The sequence below is a fragment of the Thermobia domestica genome, chromosome 5 (genome assembly GCF_964235325.1).
Source record: "Thermobia domestica chromosome 5, izTheDome1.hap1.1, whole genome shotgun sequence".
Taxonomy (NCBI): domain Eukaryota; kingdom Metazoa; phylum Arthropoda; class Insecta; order Zygentoma; family Lepismatidae; genus Thermobia; species Thermobia domestica.
In genome coordinates this window covers 291,168,202-291,188,140 of record NC_137458.1, presented here as the reverse complement: position 1 = coordinate 291,188,140, position 19,939 = coordinate 291,168,202, and the positions used below count along the sequence as shown (strand labels likewise).

General features: G+C 36.8%; 1 protein-coding gene across 4 annotated transcripts in view; it reads right to left on the bottom strand.

The window, feature by feature from the left end:
* Window positions 1-1,861: 1,861 nt before the first annotated feature.
* LOC145686686 (uncharacterized) overlaps window positions 1,862-19,939 on the bottom strand; it is a 61,425-nt gene continuing 43,347 nt past the window's right edge. For all 4 annotated transcript variants that reach the window (XM_081760220.1, XM_081760222.1, XM_081760223.1 and 1 more), the window contains exons 6-9: window positions 15,215-15,261; window positions 12,483-12,920; window positions 9,579-9,774; window positions 1,862-5,787 (exon numbers count right to left, since the gene is read on the bottom strand). In XM_081760220.1, the coding sequence (XP_081616346.1) occupies window positions 5,711-5,787; window positions 9,579-9,774; window positions 12,483-12,920; window positions 15,215-15,261 (758 nt within the window). In that variant the 3' untranslated portion in view covers window positions 1,862-5,710. The remainder of the gene's footprint in view (window positions 5,788-9,578; window positions 9,775-12,482; window positions 12,921-15,214; window positions 15,262-19,939) is intronic.

The window sequence follows — 19,939 nt, the reverse complement described above, 5'->3', positions numbered from 1 at the left end:
GAAATGAGTTGCTGAGACGGTGCTACCTGATTTGGATGACGCCTGTGATACTCTGTTAACTCGTTTCAGCTGCATGAAGGAGCACCATGTCAGCTTTTTCTACATTGAATACATTCTGAAAACACACGTGTCATAAAGAAAACCGATGGAACAAAACTTCATTTAATTGTTCCGAAGAGGTAGCATTAGACACGACACAGCCGCGTTGCACAGGCACACAACTCCGATTGATAAGTAATTTGCCCACTCTTATCTTTGGTGATAACGATCAAACTCAATAAGACACATGACTTTTGTATACATTACCTTTTCAGCTTTATCCAGTTGTCTCACATGTTTCTATTTAAATAGATTTACCTACCCGGTGTTTGTTCTTGGTTTTGAAAGTAAAATAACTACGATCCATTGCTTTCACGGTATATTTCAATTACTTTTAGGAATGTCAAATATTTTGAACCCAAATAATGACCAGTGGTGGAAGTAAAAATGCACCTCTTGCGAAGCTCCGTGTTATGAAGGGATGTATGTTTCAGTTAAACTCCCACAATTATATCCTTTAGGCTAAAGGAAACGAATGATTAAGGCAAGTAACTGATAATGGAAGAATTGATGGGAGGAAACGGGAGAATCCAGACAAAACCCACAGGCACGATATTATCCACCATAAACTTAATTGGGCAGGGATTGAACCAAGGACTCAGGCAAGCGCTCTATCACTGAGCCTCCCATGAAGATATATATATAGAGGGGATCCGAATGTAGAGCTTTATACTTTAACCTCGGCCATGTTGGAAGTGGGTGATCCACACGGCGCTAAGGCTTCTTTCTTCCCCAGGTACGCCCATTATCTCGAGGCTGAGTGGGTCCCTAAGCCTCTAGGTCTGAAGATGGAAAATTTACCCGGTTCTGATCACCCCGGAAATCGAATCCGTGTCCCCCGCGAAACAAGCAGATGCTCTACTGCCTCGGCCACCAAGGCCAGTTCCGACAGCATTTTTAATCTTCAGCGTGTTACAATGGTAAAGATATGACAAGCTAATAACTTGAGTTAATATCGGATACAAACTCAAGCGGTCCCTATAGAAATGGTGAACAAATAAGTATTTGACCCTTGACTGGAAGTGACCCTTTGGGAACAGCGCTCTAAAATTTGACTGATGAGCATACTTTCGATGCGGGGTGGAGTGTCGAAATCCGCGTGTTTCTATCTACTACTGTTCTCAAGACAGCGGACATGTGACAGACAAGCAGTATGATAATAATAGCGTCCTGTACGGAACTGCTAATAATAAAAGAAAACATAAACTCATGACGGAGGGATCTTTTACGATTCAAAGATGATAGTTGCAGAAATACGTACTTTGGGTGTCAGTTTATGAACTAATGTTTCTATTGTAACAATATCACCGACAACATTGCTTTATTACAATTATCATTTGGCCGACTACCAGTGTAGAGAGCCAAAATTACTAGTTCGATTTTAAAAATTCCAACAGATTTTAGATTGAAAACCTCATTTCCAGCAACTTTGCTCTCTTTACGTTTTTTCGTATCTACACTGCTAACAAAGCTGGGGTATGTCAAGGGACTTCTCTTACACCTTAATATCCAATGAACAACACGTATTTGTAGTATCAATGTATGTTGTTGCCCATGACTTATATTTCTTATTGAAGTACAATAAACAAATCAAACACAGGCAAATGGATATATAGTAAACGAACAAAAAATACCTCAAAATGTAATTCATGTCTTTATAAACTATATAAAACATTCTGAATTATATTATTAACTACATACCACATTTAATAGTTCGGAAGGAACGACATACACGAGGTTACTGTACATATTTTTTTAAAAAAAAAAAGACTAGAAAATTTGAATAAAAAAAAAAAAGGTTAGTGACATTCTCACTCAGTTCTTAAAGCATTCAGAAATTCTGAAGTCTACAGGTAACGATACACGAAAACATATAATACAACATGTAACATAATTACTTTCGAACAATTTGTATAAACTCCACTTAAAAGTGGTTCGCCTTATGTTTGTAAGTAGTATTCAGCTGTTGTCTCTATCGAAACTGTTTCAAACAATGATTTTTTCTGATTTTGGTCTGTATTATTATTTATCAGGTTCTGAACTACGACATAGCACTAATACAGGGTGTCCCACTCGAAAGTGGCCCCACAAACATTTGCTTATATTACACTTTAAAGGCTTTGCATAAAAATCAGGAAATGAAATGAACATGTCATACCTTGTTCATGGGGATGAATCAAAATAAAAGGTGCTGGAAATGACCGCCCTCGAGTTGTAAACACAATTGAACACGATGCTGCAGATTCTCGAATGTTGCTACCAGAACCTCTGGTGTCACTGCCTGGATTTCATGGATGATGTTCTCTCGTAAATCTTCCAAGTTGTAAGGTTTGTTCTTGTAGACCTTGCCTTTTAGGCAACCTCAGAGGAAAAAAAATCAGGTGACCTTGGGTGCCACAGCCCTTTCGAAATCACTCTGCCGGGGAAAAATGATTCGACCTCAGCCATAGTCATTCGAGACGTGTGGCATGTTGCGCCCTCATGTTGATACCAGCCGAGGATAAATTCTTTATCGTCCAGCTGGTTCACAAATTCTCGAAACATGTCGATGTAAACTATACATGTTTGTAGGGCAATCGCAGCGCAATTACTACACATGTTTGTGGGGCCTCTTTCGAGTGGGAACCCTGTACTTTTAAATAATAAAAATAAGGTTCATAACATATCTTAAAACTTGTCAAGTGGGTCATGTACAAATACAACATACGCTCTTACTATCTACATATATACACTATATGAATATACACCAGTAAAATTTGAAATACTTTCCGTTGTAAGTTAAAATTCTAATTTTCAGAAATTCATTCAAAAGTATTCAAAAGATTTAAATTTCATATCAAAATCAGAACATAATTTTGAACTTGCTGCATTCTATGAAAACAGTTACCACAGCCCACAAACAAACAAAATCTAGAAACTCGTTCATTATAAAATGTCAGTCTTTATAATACTGTATTCACTTGAAAGTGTACTTTGATTTCCTTTACAAAAGTGATTATAATTAAAGTCCCACTTTCAAAATCCTGTAAAAAAAAAAAAAAAAGTCAGAATGACTTCAAATTTGAACTGAATATACTTGAAGAAGTAAACGGTATGACCTATGAACAAAAAAGTTCCAAAGTATATCAATAGATGGCGCTGTATGCGTCTCTATATGCGGTTTTTAGTCTAAGAATAACTAAAAACCTAATCATTATGTGCTTTTATGTGCTTTTTATGCAGTTTTTGGCCCCAGGACAATTAAACACGGAATCATTATGTGCTTTTTATGCGGTTTTAGGCCTAAGGATAATTAAAACAGATTTTTCCCATCCAATGTGGTACGACCTTGCCGTGGTGATGGGCTTTCCACTAACAGTTCCACAACTGTTGAAGGACTTGGAAGTCATTTTTCCGTCACAAAACCCAAACAATCATGCACATTGTACAGTACAGTTGGTTTAATGCGCAATGCATGCCAAAGTCATGTATTTGGATCCAAAATGTCACTTGTAGCCGAATCCACTTTCGTTATGCCCCTTACAGCGCCATCTATTGATACAATTTGGAACTCGTTTTATCTTATGCCATACCGTTTCCCCTTTTTTCAAGTATATTCGGTTCAAATTTGAAGTAATTCCGACTATTTTTTTTTACAGCATTTTGAAAGTGGGACTTCAATTATAATCACCCTGTACTTATCTTCAATACTGTTGTACTTCCTTATCTCAAATACTTAGTAAATGTATTTTGTATCAAAACACCGCTGCCAGTAGTAACAAAGTGAGAGAGTTTATCTAAAAAATAAAATAAAATAAAATAAAATAAAATAAAAATAAAATAAAAAATAAATAAAATAAAATATTATGAGCAAAATCGGAAACGCAAATAGTATTACTCTCACCACTAAGATAGCAACGGTGCGCATTTCCAGATTTTTATCTTCGTATGTGTGCTTTATCATTTCATCTATTACACTGATTTCTCTCATATGTGCAGGGTGTCCGAGAAGTTACCGTAACCCTAGGTTTGAGTATCACAGAGAGCAATTTCAATGCAATTTTATTTTATAATGGAGTATATACTAGTTGAGTACTTACATATAAACTATGTTCAGTAGATTTGTATGTGCTCCATCGTGCTGTATATACAAATGTATGCATCTCGATGTCTTCCTTGACATGTTGTGGAGCATCTGAGGAGTTATGTTTCAAAAGACTTACTCCACACTTTTGCCAAATTCTTCACTGTCCTGTAGTGATGACGAGAGACAGGTAACTTGATTACTCCCTACAATAAGTTGTGTGGTGGTGTAAGGTCCGAGATTCGTGAGGACTATTTCAATGCGGATGAAGATGTCAGAGAGCCACTTGCTATTTAGAGGTCTAGAAATAGTTTATTAAGGAATTTACACTCCTTAAGAGCAAAATGGGATGGAATCCCATCCTGCTGTATCCACAGACGATATATGGTTTCCTTCTCTTGGAGCTGAGGTGTTAACCACGTTGAAACGTGTAAATAAAAATGCCGATTTACATATTCGTCAATGGATAAATAAATAAAAAGAATTTAAAACATAATCTGAACAATTATCACGCCTGGCCCATATCATAACATGAGGCGGGCTTCGTTTCAACTCTTGAACATAATGAGGATTTTGCTTAAAACAGTAGACTACATTACTTCATCTGAAAATACCATTCCTGAGCAAGACACAGCATTTGGAAATTCTGCAACACACTATTCCATGCCGTCATCAGATAATTCATCCACAAACATCGGTCTAAATGTTTTCATATGAAAATCTATTTTCACGGGTCATGTATACATTTAATGCTGTATATTCAGTTCTGTTGCTCTTTTTCGAAGCGATTTAGTTCGAAGCATCCCAATTGAGGGAGCGATGGCAGCACATGTTTCCTCACGAAGCCTGTCTTTGGCACATCTTGAAGTAAATGTACGTTTCTCTCAATCAAGCAGGGTTACTTTACGAGGTAGGTCTTTACCAAAGCGACCTCTAAACGCAGCCATTACCTGTTTCATTGTTTGCTGTATGTGATCGTTTATACGCCTACACACACACATGTCACTAACAATCGCTAAATTGTGTAACTGCAATCATTCATATCAATCATGGCTTTACAACTGAAATGTTCTACGTGGCCTTGAATGCAGCGATACCACACAGTGCTGTCTGTCACCATGAAAGCAGTCTTACTAGTACCACAACTACAATTACTCTGTCAATGTCCTCTGTGATACTGAACCCAAGTGGTACGGGACTTCTCGGATACTCCGTACAATTATTTTATCTTAATCAAAATATCTAGATTAGCACATGACAATCTGATAACGGTAAAACGACATATACGATACAAAAATTATTTGGGTAGCAAGATGAAGGTAGACATGACTAGGGCGGCGTTTCTGCATCCAGTGCGAAATGTATAATATATGTAATATTTGTACTATCGACAGTTACATTATATGTTTCAAGAGTCTGTTTCGCATTTGTGAGGAGCTCTCAAAAACTTGCTGAATCTCTAATTTGCTATCGAAAATACTTATTTCACTTCTCTTTCTCTCTCTCTTCAAATCCCTCTCTCTCTCTCTCTCTCCTATACTTTCAATTTCACTGCGGCATTGACTTCACTTCCATTTTCAACGAACTTAAACATCTCGAAGGCACCAGATAGGCAGTTCTCGTGACTGGAATAAGAATAAAAAAATCAATGAGGCATTGTACATGAAACTCTATACCCATAGACAATGAGCAAACAACACTGTTTTCACACAATCAGCTAGCAATAAATATAGAAGGAAAACAATTTACTACAAAAATTTACGACACACACATATGACTGTTTCAGGTATCTCAAATAGGCACATTTAGGACGAGATTTGGGTTCTAGACAGTACAAAACACCTAAAAACAAGAACAATTTATAAAAACGGATCGAACATTTACAAGCAAGAGAAGATTATTACAGAAGGGCGGCGACAAACTGCCCACATAGAAGTAAAACATGTAGGAACAATAACAGTTATCCTTCCCGCTCCATCTCTTCATTCTTTTTAAGTTCGTTCTGGGAATGCTCTTGGAGCATTCTCAACTGGTTAATTTTTATTTGTAAATATGCAAAGATCAAAAGTGTAAAATGAGTTCACTCCCTTCACTATCGTGGCGATAGACTAACGGAAGGAGCCCTTGGGATTCCCTGGCTCGAATTGTGAAGTCACTAAACTTCCAAGATATTTTAAAATAACGTCTCAAAGCGTTTACTTCTACTGCAAGAGATCCCATTTTCTATCCTAGGCCAAATGATTTTGTGATGGAGTACATTGTGTCTATTTTTTTTCGAGTGTACTTCCATTTCTTCCCATTTTCAGATTGCACCGATTCTTTTATAATCATTAAATGACAATAATCATCTGTCGCCTCTAGTCCAAAGGCAATACTTGTGGGTTATTAAACTGAATATTTACTTTTATTTTATCCACTATACTCATTCCCAGCTGCAGTTTGCAACCACTCAGAATATACCAAAAATCTTTCGCCACCTTGATTCCGTTCAAGATTCTACTTCTTGAATCGCCATCCCCAAAGATTTTGGATGTCTGTTCTCGTAAGCAAAAAATTGAAATAATCACTGAAAATATCGTGTGGTCGACTGCCCAAGTCGAGAGATCACCAGTATATGTCCACTTTGTTGCTGAGCTGGAGACACCTTCACTGAACGGAGATAGAAATTTAGTTACCTTAAAATAGCAGTTGTATTTCATATGTTGTGGGCTTAGTTGCAGTGCAATTCTTCAGATCTACGGTAAAATATTTATTGTTTTATTCAATGAAATTTTAAATTTGAAAGTGACGGATATTTCAGTATGAAATTATATTTGTGCTGCGTTGGGAGTTCGGGACTATAGAATTTTAAATTGTGCATTGGCTGGTCCTACAGGGAAGTTTCATAGCATGTCATAACTAGTATGTAGAAGTAATGGCTCTATTAATTTTTTTTCTTATCTTTATCATGTTTTTATTTTAATTTCTAGAATCTTAATTTACTGTGTTTACATTGCAGAACACATGACTTATATTCGGTATGAAAGATGAACAATTCCCCTACTAGAAAGTAATTTTCATTTTTCCTTTGATATAAATTAAACTTGATTCTCCCTAATTATTTTGGTTTGAATAAAAATTCTGAGGTACTGTCGTTCTCATGTCTACAATAATACAGGGTGCGGCACGTAAAACCGGCCCGTCGTAATATTCTGGTATATTGTGTTTTTGGCAACACTTAAATAATCTACCTTCCTACCAAAAGATGGCGTGTCGAGGTCGGGTCGACTTACGTGACCTGCAGCAGTCACGTGCAGCCGCAGCCAGTGAAACTTGTCGAAACCAGTTGAGAAAAAGGCCTCGTTGTGTTAGGCCGGGTGAGTGTCAGTGTGTGATAATGCCGTATTCGATACCCGAGCGTGTTGCCATTGTTGAAGGGTTCATTCTCACTGGATCTTTTGTGAAAACAAAGAATTTGTTTCGGGAGACAAAACACCACACACAATTGAAGAACTCAAGACCAGGATCCAGGATGTCACCAATAGCATTACAACACAAGAACTGACAAGGGTATATATGAATCTCCTCAATCGTGCTCACATGTGTGTTGAAGTGGGCGGAGGACACTTTCAGCACCTGCTGTGAAGGTGAGTAGTCATATTCAATACATTACATTTCATTTATGTGTTGTACTTAATCATATTCAATACATTACATTTCATTTTATGTGTTCACTTTACGGGCCGGTTTTACGTGCCGCACCCTGTACATTTTTTTTAACGATATGTAGTAATAGACGGGCTAAATAAACTAAATTGAAAGGTTGAGTTTAGATTTAGTGTATGATGTGATTTTAGCGTGATATATCTATATATCTATATATCTATATCTATCTATCTATCTAACTATATATATATATATATATATATATATATATATATATATATATATATATATATAATGTTTTATATTTATTTGTGTTTACTTGACGGTGCAGATTTATTTAGTAGTGTGGTTTCGTAGCCTGAAACTCCTATCATCGAACCCCGAAATATCGGATTTGTGAAACAATATTGGTTCTGCATAGTAATGTTTAGAAAAATCAGTAGACTATTCTATTGTGTGAATAGTTTTATTTGATTTTATACGCGTGTAAGTTATGTTAAAATAAAAAAAATAAAAAAATGAAATCAGTAATATGTAACAGAAGTGCGCGTTTGTAGAAAGAAACAACACACCCTATAGTACCTCCCTCTCGATTCTTACCTAGGGTGACCATAAAATTTCCAGCTGAAAACGGGACAGGTTCCGGCTTTTTAAAAATTATGAAAAATAAGAAAAAGGTCAGTAAGTAAATTAGTTTCTGTTTACCTTAGCAAAACCTAATACAATTATATTGTAATATAACATAATATATATAAACTATAAAATATAAACAGTATTTAACTTATAATATAGTAGGACATGATGCTGCATGCATTTGCTCCTTTGACCTAGCTCGAATTCTTGATATTACATTGGGTCAAGTAATTCGATACTTATGAAAAAGGAAAGTCTCGCTGAAGTTTAAACAACTGGTAAAACCTCTCCTGCCTTGCGAGCAGTACTACCAACTATAGATCATATTTACTGAAAGGAGTTTCAGTTCAATTCTTGCCTCTTTGTTATTATTCATTATTATTTGTTATTAAGGACTAAAAGTGCTGGGTTTATTATTTACTTTTTCACTTGCATAAAACGGGGCAAATACTACTTTCTTCCATTTACTGATGGGACGGCCGGGATACGCCCCTAAAGCGAGATTGTCCCGGACAAAATGGGACGTATGGTCACCCTATTCTTACCGTCTTTGCACAGCCAAACAGTTGGATATTTGAACTGTATCAGTAACGTTTTAGCCACAACTTGATTGAAAAGTATTGATAACTGAAGTGTTAACCTCTTTATAATCAATGAACGAAACACATCAGGATAACAGGTATGCGTTTCACTGTTCTATCAGTTTTCTTACTACCTCAATATGATCTAAGTGACTAATTTCTAAGTTCAGTTTGTTCTCTTGGTTCGGCAAGATTTAATTTCTAATCAATCCATCAGTACCTTTAAAAATACTTTGTACATTTTAGGAAGAAGACTTATTGGTCTGTAATTACGACAGATCTTAATCCTTTTTTATGCAGCAATATTAGCATGGCACTTCTTGGAATTCCCAATTCTACCAACACACTTTCATTTCTATTTATTTCTTTCAAGTAAGGATTTAACCTCAGTCTCTCCAAGTTATTTATGAAGTATCTTCAACTGATACATGCTGATTTCATTACTTACACAGCACAGACAATGATATTGCTTCGATATTGCAAGACACTCATTTCTACTTCCATCTATTCTATACCATTACTTTACTCAAATCTAATAAATATAAGTAAGTACTCACATATACGATATTTTTGATCTTGAAAGATTTTTTTGAAAGGTAAACAAATCGGACAATTACTGCGCGTACAATGCTTCCAGTGTGAAATAATCTGTCTAGATGATGAACAATGTGGAACTGAACACGATTTCCCCGCCTGGCATGTCCTCATGTGATTTAGGACATTTTTCATTGTCTTGCAGTGACGTAAATTACACTGTAACAAAAATAATTAATATTTTTTAGAGATAACATCAATCTAATAACAAATCTTTCGCTATTACTAATAACAGGTAAGTAAATGAGTTGGATTTAATGTGACAAAACAACTTTACAGAAATGGTTTTCATGAAAACATATCCAAATTAAATCTATTACTTGATTTTAACTTATATTTCTAAAGGTAACCAAGAAAGTTCTGTCGCTTTTTGTGGAGGTCTGTGTTCAACTGGTTCTCACACCATATGGAGATAAGGCGAAGGTCAGTTGTTGGTGTGGGTATATACAACATACTACCTGGTTGTAGCAGTTCAGTTACACCGTGAACGTGGGTAAGGACAGAGTGAACATGGGACCTCCACAGAGCGTCATAAGGGCATCTATGATGTACGAGTTCAAACTGGGGTCAAACGCCGTTCCAGCGGGGCGGAAGATATGCCAGGTCTTTGGTTAGAGTGTCGTGACCAAGCGAACAACGCAGAGGTGGTTTAACAAGTTTAAGGACGGTGACGAAACACTCGAAGACGCACCACGTGCCGGAGAACCAACACATGTACAAAATGGAGATCTTTAGGCAGCAATTGAGGCGAACAGTGGCCAGACAAGTGAGGAACTGGGATTACAATTCAGTGTGAGTGGAGAAACCATTCGGCAGAACCTCCATCAACTTGGGGAAGCACTATAAGTTAAGTCAATGGATCCCACATGATTTGACTCCGGGCCAGAAGGCAACGCGAGCAGACACCCGTGTTTCTTTGCTGTCTCGTCTGAGGAACGAGCCATTTCTGGACAGGGTGTTGACATGTGATGAGAAGTGGATCCTATATGAATATCCACGGCGCCGTCATCATTGGTTAGCATCCCATAAACCGGTTCCAAAACAGCCGAAACCTGCACTGCACGAGAAGGTCCTCCTGTGTGTTTGGTGGACTGCTCGCGGGATCGTACATTGGGAACTGCAACTAGCTAGTGAGAGCATCAATGCAACTTTGTACTCTCAGCAGTTTACCCGTGTTCAAGAAAAACTCAAAACTCGAGCCAGCACTTCTGAATCGCAAAGGGGTTCTCCTGTTACAGGATAACGTGGCTAGGATGACCCGGGACACCATTCTACGCCTTGGATGGGAAACACTATTGCATCCGCCATACTCCTCGGAAATTGCAACCGTCCGATTATCACCTGTTCCATTCCTTGGACAATCACCTTAGAGGACACCAGTTCAAATCCCTAGTAGAGGTGCAAAAATGCACTTGATACCTCCTCCGCTTCACGGCCTACCAAGTTCTACTGTGATGGAATCCATGGCTTTCCAGAACGTTGACTCGATGGTGACTGGGACTATTTTTTGATCTTCCACATACATCTTAGGTGACATATTGATGTTCGAAGGTGGTAGGTGAAAAAGCGACAGAACTTTCTTCGTGATGTAAGGCAGCACGAGCTGTATGTGATTTAGCTGATGTTTCTTCGTTGTGTTGAAAACGAAAAACTAAGATCCCATATTTTCAAATATTATTACGAGTTTAAGGTTCAGATTAAGCTTCAAATTGTATGCACATGCACAATAGCGTCTAGGAAAGCAATAACAATTCTGTCACACTATCCATTGGGGATAACACCCTCAGTATAACTTAAACTCATTTTATCTTTCCTGACTGCCGAATTTGCAACCAGAATGTGAGCCACTATTCGCCAACGTAACATTCCATTATATGATTATTGTTCTTTGCATTTACAAAAGAAATTACTTCAGATCTACCATTACGATAAGTAAAGTTGTTGGCGTCAAATTCTTTTCAAAATACAGAACAAAAAATATGATTCCGTTTCCATCACTGAATATATTACTTCTATAAAAAATAATGAAAATTATAACTTCGTCTATGACTTACTGAAAATTCGTCAAGGCTATTTCGTTCATAACACTTTTTGATTATTTGATCAAATTTTATTATTGTTTATAAAAATATATGTGCTTTACGCATATATAAATATTTTTATGATATTTCAAAAGAAAAATAGTTCCTTAAAAGACAAATATTTTTCTACCTGGATTATTGAATTCATCAGGTCGAACAGAATTCAATCCGATCGTAGCCATTCTTTTGTGATTTATTTATTTAAACAGACACTATTTATCATAGAATATAAGAGAATTTTTCCAACATTAGCTGTAGTACCTAGGTAGTTATTCTGAAAACTATTTCCAGGAAAAGATTTTTTCTCTCTTTTATTATCAGAGTTACAACAAAATGTAAGAGGGGAACAGTCTCCAAATATGATATTTTCAATCTAAAGTGACGATTTTATTTAAATCGACGAGCCGTTTGGGCTGTACACTCTTTATGCGCCCAGTGTTAAATGAAAATGCAACGTTGCCATTTACCTGGACCCACAACATAAGTGAATGAAGTTACTGTTTGAAATGGGGCTGGCCATCGACACGTTAGCGTAAAAAACAGTAACTGTATTTACTTATGTTGTGGGTCCAGGTAAATGACAATGTTGCATTTTCATTTAACACTGAACGCATAAAAGTGTACAAAATTTCTTCACTTTAGATTGGAAACATCATATTTGGAGACGGTTTTTCCTCTTAAATTTTGTTGTAGCTCAGATAATACCAGAGTTACCCTATGTCAGGAACTTTTAAGACACCATGTACAGTATATGAACTTCAATAATTGAAGGAAAGGTAAACATACCTGCCAAACTTCACTATTTGCTTGACTCTCTCTCCTTTGGCAATTGCAGGCATGCAACAGTAACAACAATCGCTGCTGAATGAATTTTCTTGTCTCAGGGTCTACTATTCGAGATGAACTCTGACTCTGAGTTGCAGCTCCACTGCCAGAAACTTGTACACCAAGTTGAATAGGTGGTTGAGGTTCTTGTAGAGTGCTACTAAGTGTTCCAGACAACTGTAGCCATGGTTGAAGCTGACGCTGTTGCGTTAAATTAGTGTCATTCGGTATGTCGATTTTTTTAGGCATTGTAATGCTCGACGCCACACCTCGCTGAGCTGCAGCCAAACTAACTCTTGTACATTGTGCCTGTGTTGTATTACCAGGAGAACTATAGCTAGAAGAACTACCAGCACAGATTGAGTTACTCATTTGATTCCTTCTAGCCATTTTTGGAGCCTGAAACAAATTCAAGTTTCAAAATCAGTGTTTATTGTAAAAATTTGAATCCACCTTTTAATTTTAATAAACACAATAGGAATTTAATAAGTAAGACTTTCGATATTCTATCCATGCTTGTTCTATTTGACTGAGGTTTCAAACGCACTGACCGTGGTTATCTTTAGAGTTGTACGAATTACACACGAATTCTACAAAAGGTTCCCGAAATAGTAAAACTGAAAATGAACGCAATCAGTGCGTTTAAACGTCAGTCAAATAAACACGGATGATATATCAAAAGTATTATTTCTTGAATTATAGAAGCCTCTGAAAATTACGTAGAATATACAGGGTGGTGCACGGAAGGGGAAGATTTTGAATCGTGTAGTACTTGGTCATTGTTGAATATTACAACGCTGTAAGACCATGATAATGTAGCATATACGATGCCATGGAGCACTGGTCAGGGGAGCAACGCGCTTTTGCAGTGAAAGCATATTACAAAAACAATGACAGTTATGAAGTTGCACAGCGTGAATTTTAGCGCCATTTTCAACTGTGCCATCTTGATATGGTTCCGTCGGCTCACACTATGAAGAAATGCGTGGAAAGATTTGAAGAAACGGGATCAATATTGAACTTAAACTATATAAGACCAAGAAAAACGGTTCGAACTCCAGAGACTTGTAACGATCCTCTTTGAGCGTTACATTTTCTCAAAGAGATTATTTGATAGGATTACTCAATTAGCTCTTAGTTAAGTGTTATTTCTTTTCCATTTTTATTTTCCCAATTCTCGATCCCTTTGATGGATTCAATATGGTCGACAATTGGGCTGGTTTGCTTTAGCTGTATGCTATTTTCTTTTTAGTCTATGGCCTGCATCGAGTCAGATTCTCTTGATTTCCGCGAGATGGCGTTAGTGTTTAAAACTGGAGTATTTGTATACGCGATCTCGCATAAGAAAGAAAGTAGTTTCGGCGACCCAATCATTTTTTTTTTCTTTCTCTTTCTTTCCCCTGTGCGACATTAGCTACGAACGAAAGCGTAAAACCTGACGTTTCAAGTTTGGCTTTTCACAGCCAGAATTGGCTTGTTTCAAGTTGACGTACCCAGTTCTGGTATGTTTCAAGTTGGCTCTCCAGCCACAGTATTTAAAGTTAACTTATACGTTACAGACTATCCAAGTAGTAAATGCAACAATCGAGCAAAGTCTGTAACGTCCTGCACGACGACATGCAAAGTCATTACGATTAACACGTCGGAGTTTGGGTATAATATTGCATGAATATTTAAAACTGCATCCACATAAGCTCCAGGTAATCCATTCATTGAAGGACAGCGATGTCAACAGTCAACGAACTTCTGATGAAACATTGTTAGCCAAAAGTAATGAAAATCCTTGAATCTTTGAAAACGAAGATCCTTGAATTCCTTGAAAACACGTGGATGTCCGACGAAGTACATTTTGATTTACTTGTTAGCTATGTGAATACACAAAATTTTCGGCACTGGGCTGCCAATAATCTCCACTTTATAGTTTATACACCAGAGACCATTACATTGTGAAAAAATAATAGTGTGGCATGCTGATTCAACGCAATGAATAATTGATTCTGAGTTTGTATTAAAGAGACTTTCAGTAGGTATCAGGTAGGGATGAGAGAATGTCCCAATGAACAGTCGGTAATCCTGCTGACTACCAGCCTTCCTGTATTTATTCTCAGGAAGAAATTACATTGTTGCGTACTTTAAGCATGCAATCCAATACTTGTTGCAAAGACTCATTTTTACAACTTGCCCTCGATTTTCATAGACATATACATTGCTTCCTGACATTTACCGACATCTGTGGGAATACTGCCTTGAAAACTTTGTGAAAGAAAGTGAAATATAGTTTATCCTTGACCATTAGAAAATTAAATTCTTAGTTCGACATTTCGTATTCTTGGCAAATGCAACTGAATTAGAATGGAAGAATTAATGGAATAAAGATAATGTAAGGAGCCCACGAGTACAATCTTGTCTAAACAACCACATATGACGTGATATAGAACAAAGGGCCGTTTGTCCCACATGTGACTGTCAATCACTGATCCACCGTGCCTCTCTTAACAATACGGCTAAACGTCATGCATAATAAATATTTCAGTTTTACCGATCTCGTACCAGTAACACCGTATACACTTTCTGGTTAACACGCCTTTCTGATCTAATGTTGGCTCCTTAATTACTGTATCATTCATTTATTAAAGTGGCTCGAGAAATACTGAAATTATCGACTCGAATGTGAATTCCGAGAGAATACTTACGTTTAAATTGGATGTGAAGCTGGAAGGATTCGATGTTTGCAGTTGCTCTGAAAATATTAGAAAATAAGCAGTTCAACTAATTAACCAAGACCTGCAAATTACGTAATTAAAAAAATCAGCATTTTCAATTTTAATTTACAAATAAAGACATATAACTAGTAACACTAAATTAAACAAAAGAACATGAGATAAAAAAGGACGAAGTGTGGGGAGAAAGAACAGAACTGGTTTTTGAACATAGAACCCTGGCAGATCAAGTTATAACCGTCACCAGGTTATAGAAATATTTTTTGTGGACGCTCTGTATATTTCGTAAAGACTAATTATTTTTCGATTTATACTTTATTCTGCGAGGCAAAAAAGTTCTTTCTTCGATGGGAACTGTTTTTCTTTCCCACGCAATAGGACTAAGAAGTCTTTCATCGTTTTTTCGTATATATATCTAAAACGTTACTTTGTGGTGAGAACATTTTAGTGAGCGACGACGCTTCTCAGTGTTTCTCCCTGACTTATTAATACGTAAAGAATATGTTCTATGGTTATTTGGAACCGAATTAAGTGTATTGTCCAATCATTTATGGAAATACTAGCTGACCAGATGTTCGAATGCCAGAACGACGCCAGCCACATCGCTTTACCAGTTCGTTATCTAAACGTTCCCAGACAAAGGTATCGCAATGTCTCGTGCATCGTGGCCAGTTGACTAAAATTAACGTCAATTCTTTTTTGTGTTCTATTTGCATGTACATACAGGTGATTTAACCTGAGTGCTTTTGAGAATGAACTGCCAACATTGATCAGTCGATTAGTGCATCTCGTATCTCGAACCTCTGAGTTCGAGGAGTGTTACCACCTTTCGAGGTAGCAACCACGTACGTTGCATCGGGCATCAAGTATAATGTTGTGCTAAGGGGTATACGTTATTAGTCAGTCAACGACTTAGTTACGGCTAGCTTCAATCAGTGAAATCCCAGGATCTCATACCTTGTGCGTCTAAGTTATAAACGCATCCTCCAACATTATCATTCCATTTTGGTGATCGTCTACCTATTTTTACTGAGGATTAACGTCGACATTTGAGGATTGTTTGGAGCAGCAACTATATTACTTCGTGGGATTATCCCGGCGACATTTCCCTATTGTTAATCCCCCAAGTGCATTAATGGTGTGAGAAAAGTATATCTAATGAAATCATAATCATAATCTTTTCTACCAATATATAAAAGTGATAAAGGGCTATAGTTTAATAAAAAGCAAAGTGTAATCTTATTATTATATATATTCAGTGTTGAGTGTTGTGATTGTTTCCTTCTACGTCATTTTTTATAGTATTTTAATAAATAAGCATAGTATCGTTTAATCCAGTGTGTTTTAGACATATGTATGAATAATGTTTGTGTGTTGTGGTCTGATCGTCCATGAGGTTTTCGAGACGAGATATCCGAACTTCTCGGTGTCTAATGCTCATCTTGTTATTGAGACCGGCGGGCAATTTGGGAACGATTCTGTCATCCCTTTTTTGGAGATGTCCTTCAACGTCTTACCCAGGTAAGTCCAGATCTCCGGAAAATACTCATTGACAGGACAACGGAGGACATATCACGAAAAGCGGTTATAAAGTTGTCGATAAACGCATAACACCACTACTAGGTGCATGGAACTTCTGTCGTCAGAACAAATTTGTACTGAAGATTGATTTGTAATCTTGTTAGATAAGGTTCGGACGTGTTATGACGTCATACCTGCCTGTTAGGGGCAAGTCTTGTGCAACGATCCTCTGGCATGCAGAGCGGATCTCACAATGAAAGATCTAAGTGTGGCTGCGATAGCACTGAGCAACGGTGAAAATCAGTACAGTATCGGCATGAAAGTGTATTCCTAACCGGTGAAAGGCAACGGGAAACCATCACCTGTTATGCAAGCGATAGGATATCATTATTCAGAATTCAGCTTACTTTGTAGCAATGTCATTCCACAGCCAATTTAGCTACTATCATACATGATCATGTGCTCTGTGTTATCCGTTGAAAATATTTGTAATATGGAGGCTGACGTCAGTCGTTTTTATTTTTTGTGAAAGCATCTTGCGTTTGTTCTGTCCATTTTAAAGTGTGGGAGGAACTTTTCAAAGCGTTATACAGGGGGCTGTTATCAATGATATGTTAGCGTAGAATGACCTATAAACATTTACCATGGATAAGAAATATTTTCATTTTTAAACCGTATCAGGTCGCGTTAATGTAAGAATGAACTGAATTTTATCTAGATCTTGCTTAATAGTACCATTAGATACTACATGTCTCAGAATTTTGAGACTGAACACGAAATTCTGACTTTTTGAGACTCAACAAAATTGAATGTTTTTCGGCTAGTTAGAACGCAGTCCAAAGTCGTCAAAAATTCTGTTTTTCCAATAGTAATAAGCGTCTACATACAAAAGTAATTGAGAATTGGGCACGTCTTTAAAAATATCACGCAAGACTCGTAAATTTAAAGTGGAGTTTTCGTGTCCTTGTTGCACTGTGTGCATTTGATAAAGTGTGGGGAGGGGAATATCCCTAACAATAAAAACCGTAGCTGGTAGGTCTTGTTTAGACAAAGGGAGCTGCCAAAAAGAATTACATATATCTAATAAAGCGTGAGATATTCTTCAATCCAAGAGAGGGAGAAATACGTCCTGCGAGACTTACAAAGGCATGTTTATGAAGCACGATGGGAAAAGTTCCAATTTTCGAGAATCAGACCAATTTTCTTTCAGTTTAAGGATCTACTCGTGTTCTCGTGGTGCAAACAGGAATAAATCTCGAAATTAGGGTCGAAACTTGATAAAACGGGGCGGAGAGGTGTTGTGTGATTTCGAGTTTAACGTCCCTTTCAGCAGCGAGGCTACATGGAATGTGGACGTACTGATTAATGTGGAATCCAAACCACATGAGCTCCGGCCGGAACGGAGGGGTGTTGTTCCATGTTTACAGATGCCTTTCAGGAGGTGTAACAAAAAGAACAAGCTATGAAACTAAATATATAGGTCACTCGAGTATTGCAAGAAAAGTAGAACGCAATATCACTTGGACGCGACAGAATAAAACTATACATACACCAAAAAACATATACAAGTACAATAAACAAGAAAAACAGAGGTTCAACATCAAACAAAGCAACAAATCTGTTATGTCCAATATGATTAGAATTTCCAGTCAGGAGCCATGTGAAGCCCTGTTCTTGAATGTCTTTTCTTTATTTTCTACATTAAGACGTACGCATCTCAATTATTTATGTTACATCTAAATAGATGCGCTTTCTACCTAATTAAAGCTTTAAATTCTAAATGTTAGTTTAACAAAACTATGGAAATGCAAACAGAAAGGAATGGGAGGACACTCAGTAGTGATACTGAGAATATCTAATGAGCAAGTGAAGACCAAAACAATACGTTAATACAAAAGAAGTCGTAACGTATATATAGTATAAAATATCAAATTGGAAATAAATGAATATGCTTAGCAATAATTAAGAAGTAAAATAAGATAAATAACCTACACCAAAATGAACTTTTATTTCACATATCTGAAAAGTCTAACTACAAATTACATACTTGGTCAATAATATAACAAAAGGAATCATGAATGAAATCTCAATGTATTACATTTGAAAATGGCCTGTCAAAGAGATCATTTGTAATATTCGACATAACTAACATTGTCCCCCTACCCAGTATTATACTTTTATGGGTAGAAAATTTGTCTTATTACTTACAACGATCCTTCCATTTTCCACACACTGTCTTTACACACATATTCAAAGTAAACAACTTAAATAGTTTAACGCAGTATCAAGCTGTAGTGTACCACATAATGCGCACCAAAACGTCGTGACCGGCAAGATGAAGAAGATCCAAGACTGAGATAACCCGTTAGAAATTGCTGAACTTTTAAGCTGTTCACCTCATTATGTAAGCATGACTTTCTTTTTATTCTGATCACGTAGCCTTTAAACCAAAATAGCGCATCCGCCTTTCTATACTAAATGTAGCCCTCCCATTTCTATGAAGACATTTTCTATCGAATATAAAATATTAGAATTGAAATTAAAGTTTTATTATTATTATTATTTTTCCTACCAAATTATAAAGTAACATCACACCAGTGCTTAGGAATAAAATCAATACAGAAAAAGCTGTGAATTTTGTCTCCTAATGTGGTATGGTACGCTCTGCCCCCTCCAATTAAAAAATATGATTCATGATATCTTTTGTATAAATATTTGATTTTCATAGAATATGGCGTATACTTTTTGAGGCTTCACAATCATTTCCACTACTTGGATTTAAAATCAATTAAGAACAAGGGAGTAAACCTCTCCCTCGCCCAGGGTTTAAATATATATGTTGTATAAAACTTTCTTATGTATTATTAGATTTTAATACAATACGGTGTGTGTGTTTATTAAGACCTTCACACAATTCCCATTTTTGCAGTTGAAGTGAATCACATATCAGGACTCACTTAATCTCCCCACATAGGATGATCATACGTCCCGGTTAGTTGGGATTGTCCCGTTTTCAGAACGCAAAATATTGTTCCTCTTCTTCTTCTTCTATGCCTTTTTTCCAGTTAGCTGGGGTCGTCTTTTCGGATAGCTGTCCTCCACCTCTTTCTATCTTGTGTCATATCCGCTGTGACACCACACTGCACTACATCATTCTTAATACAATCTTCCCACTTA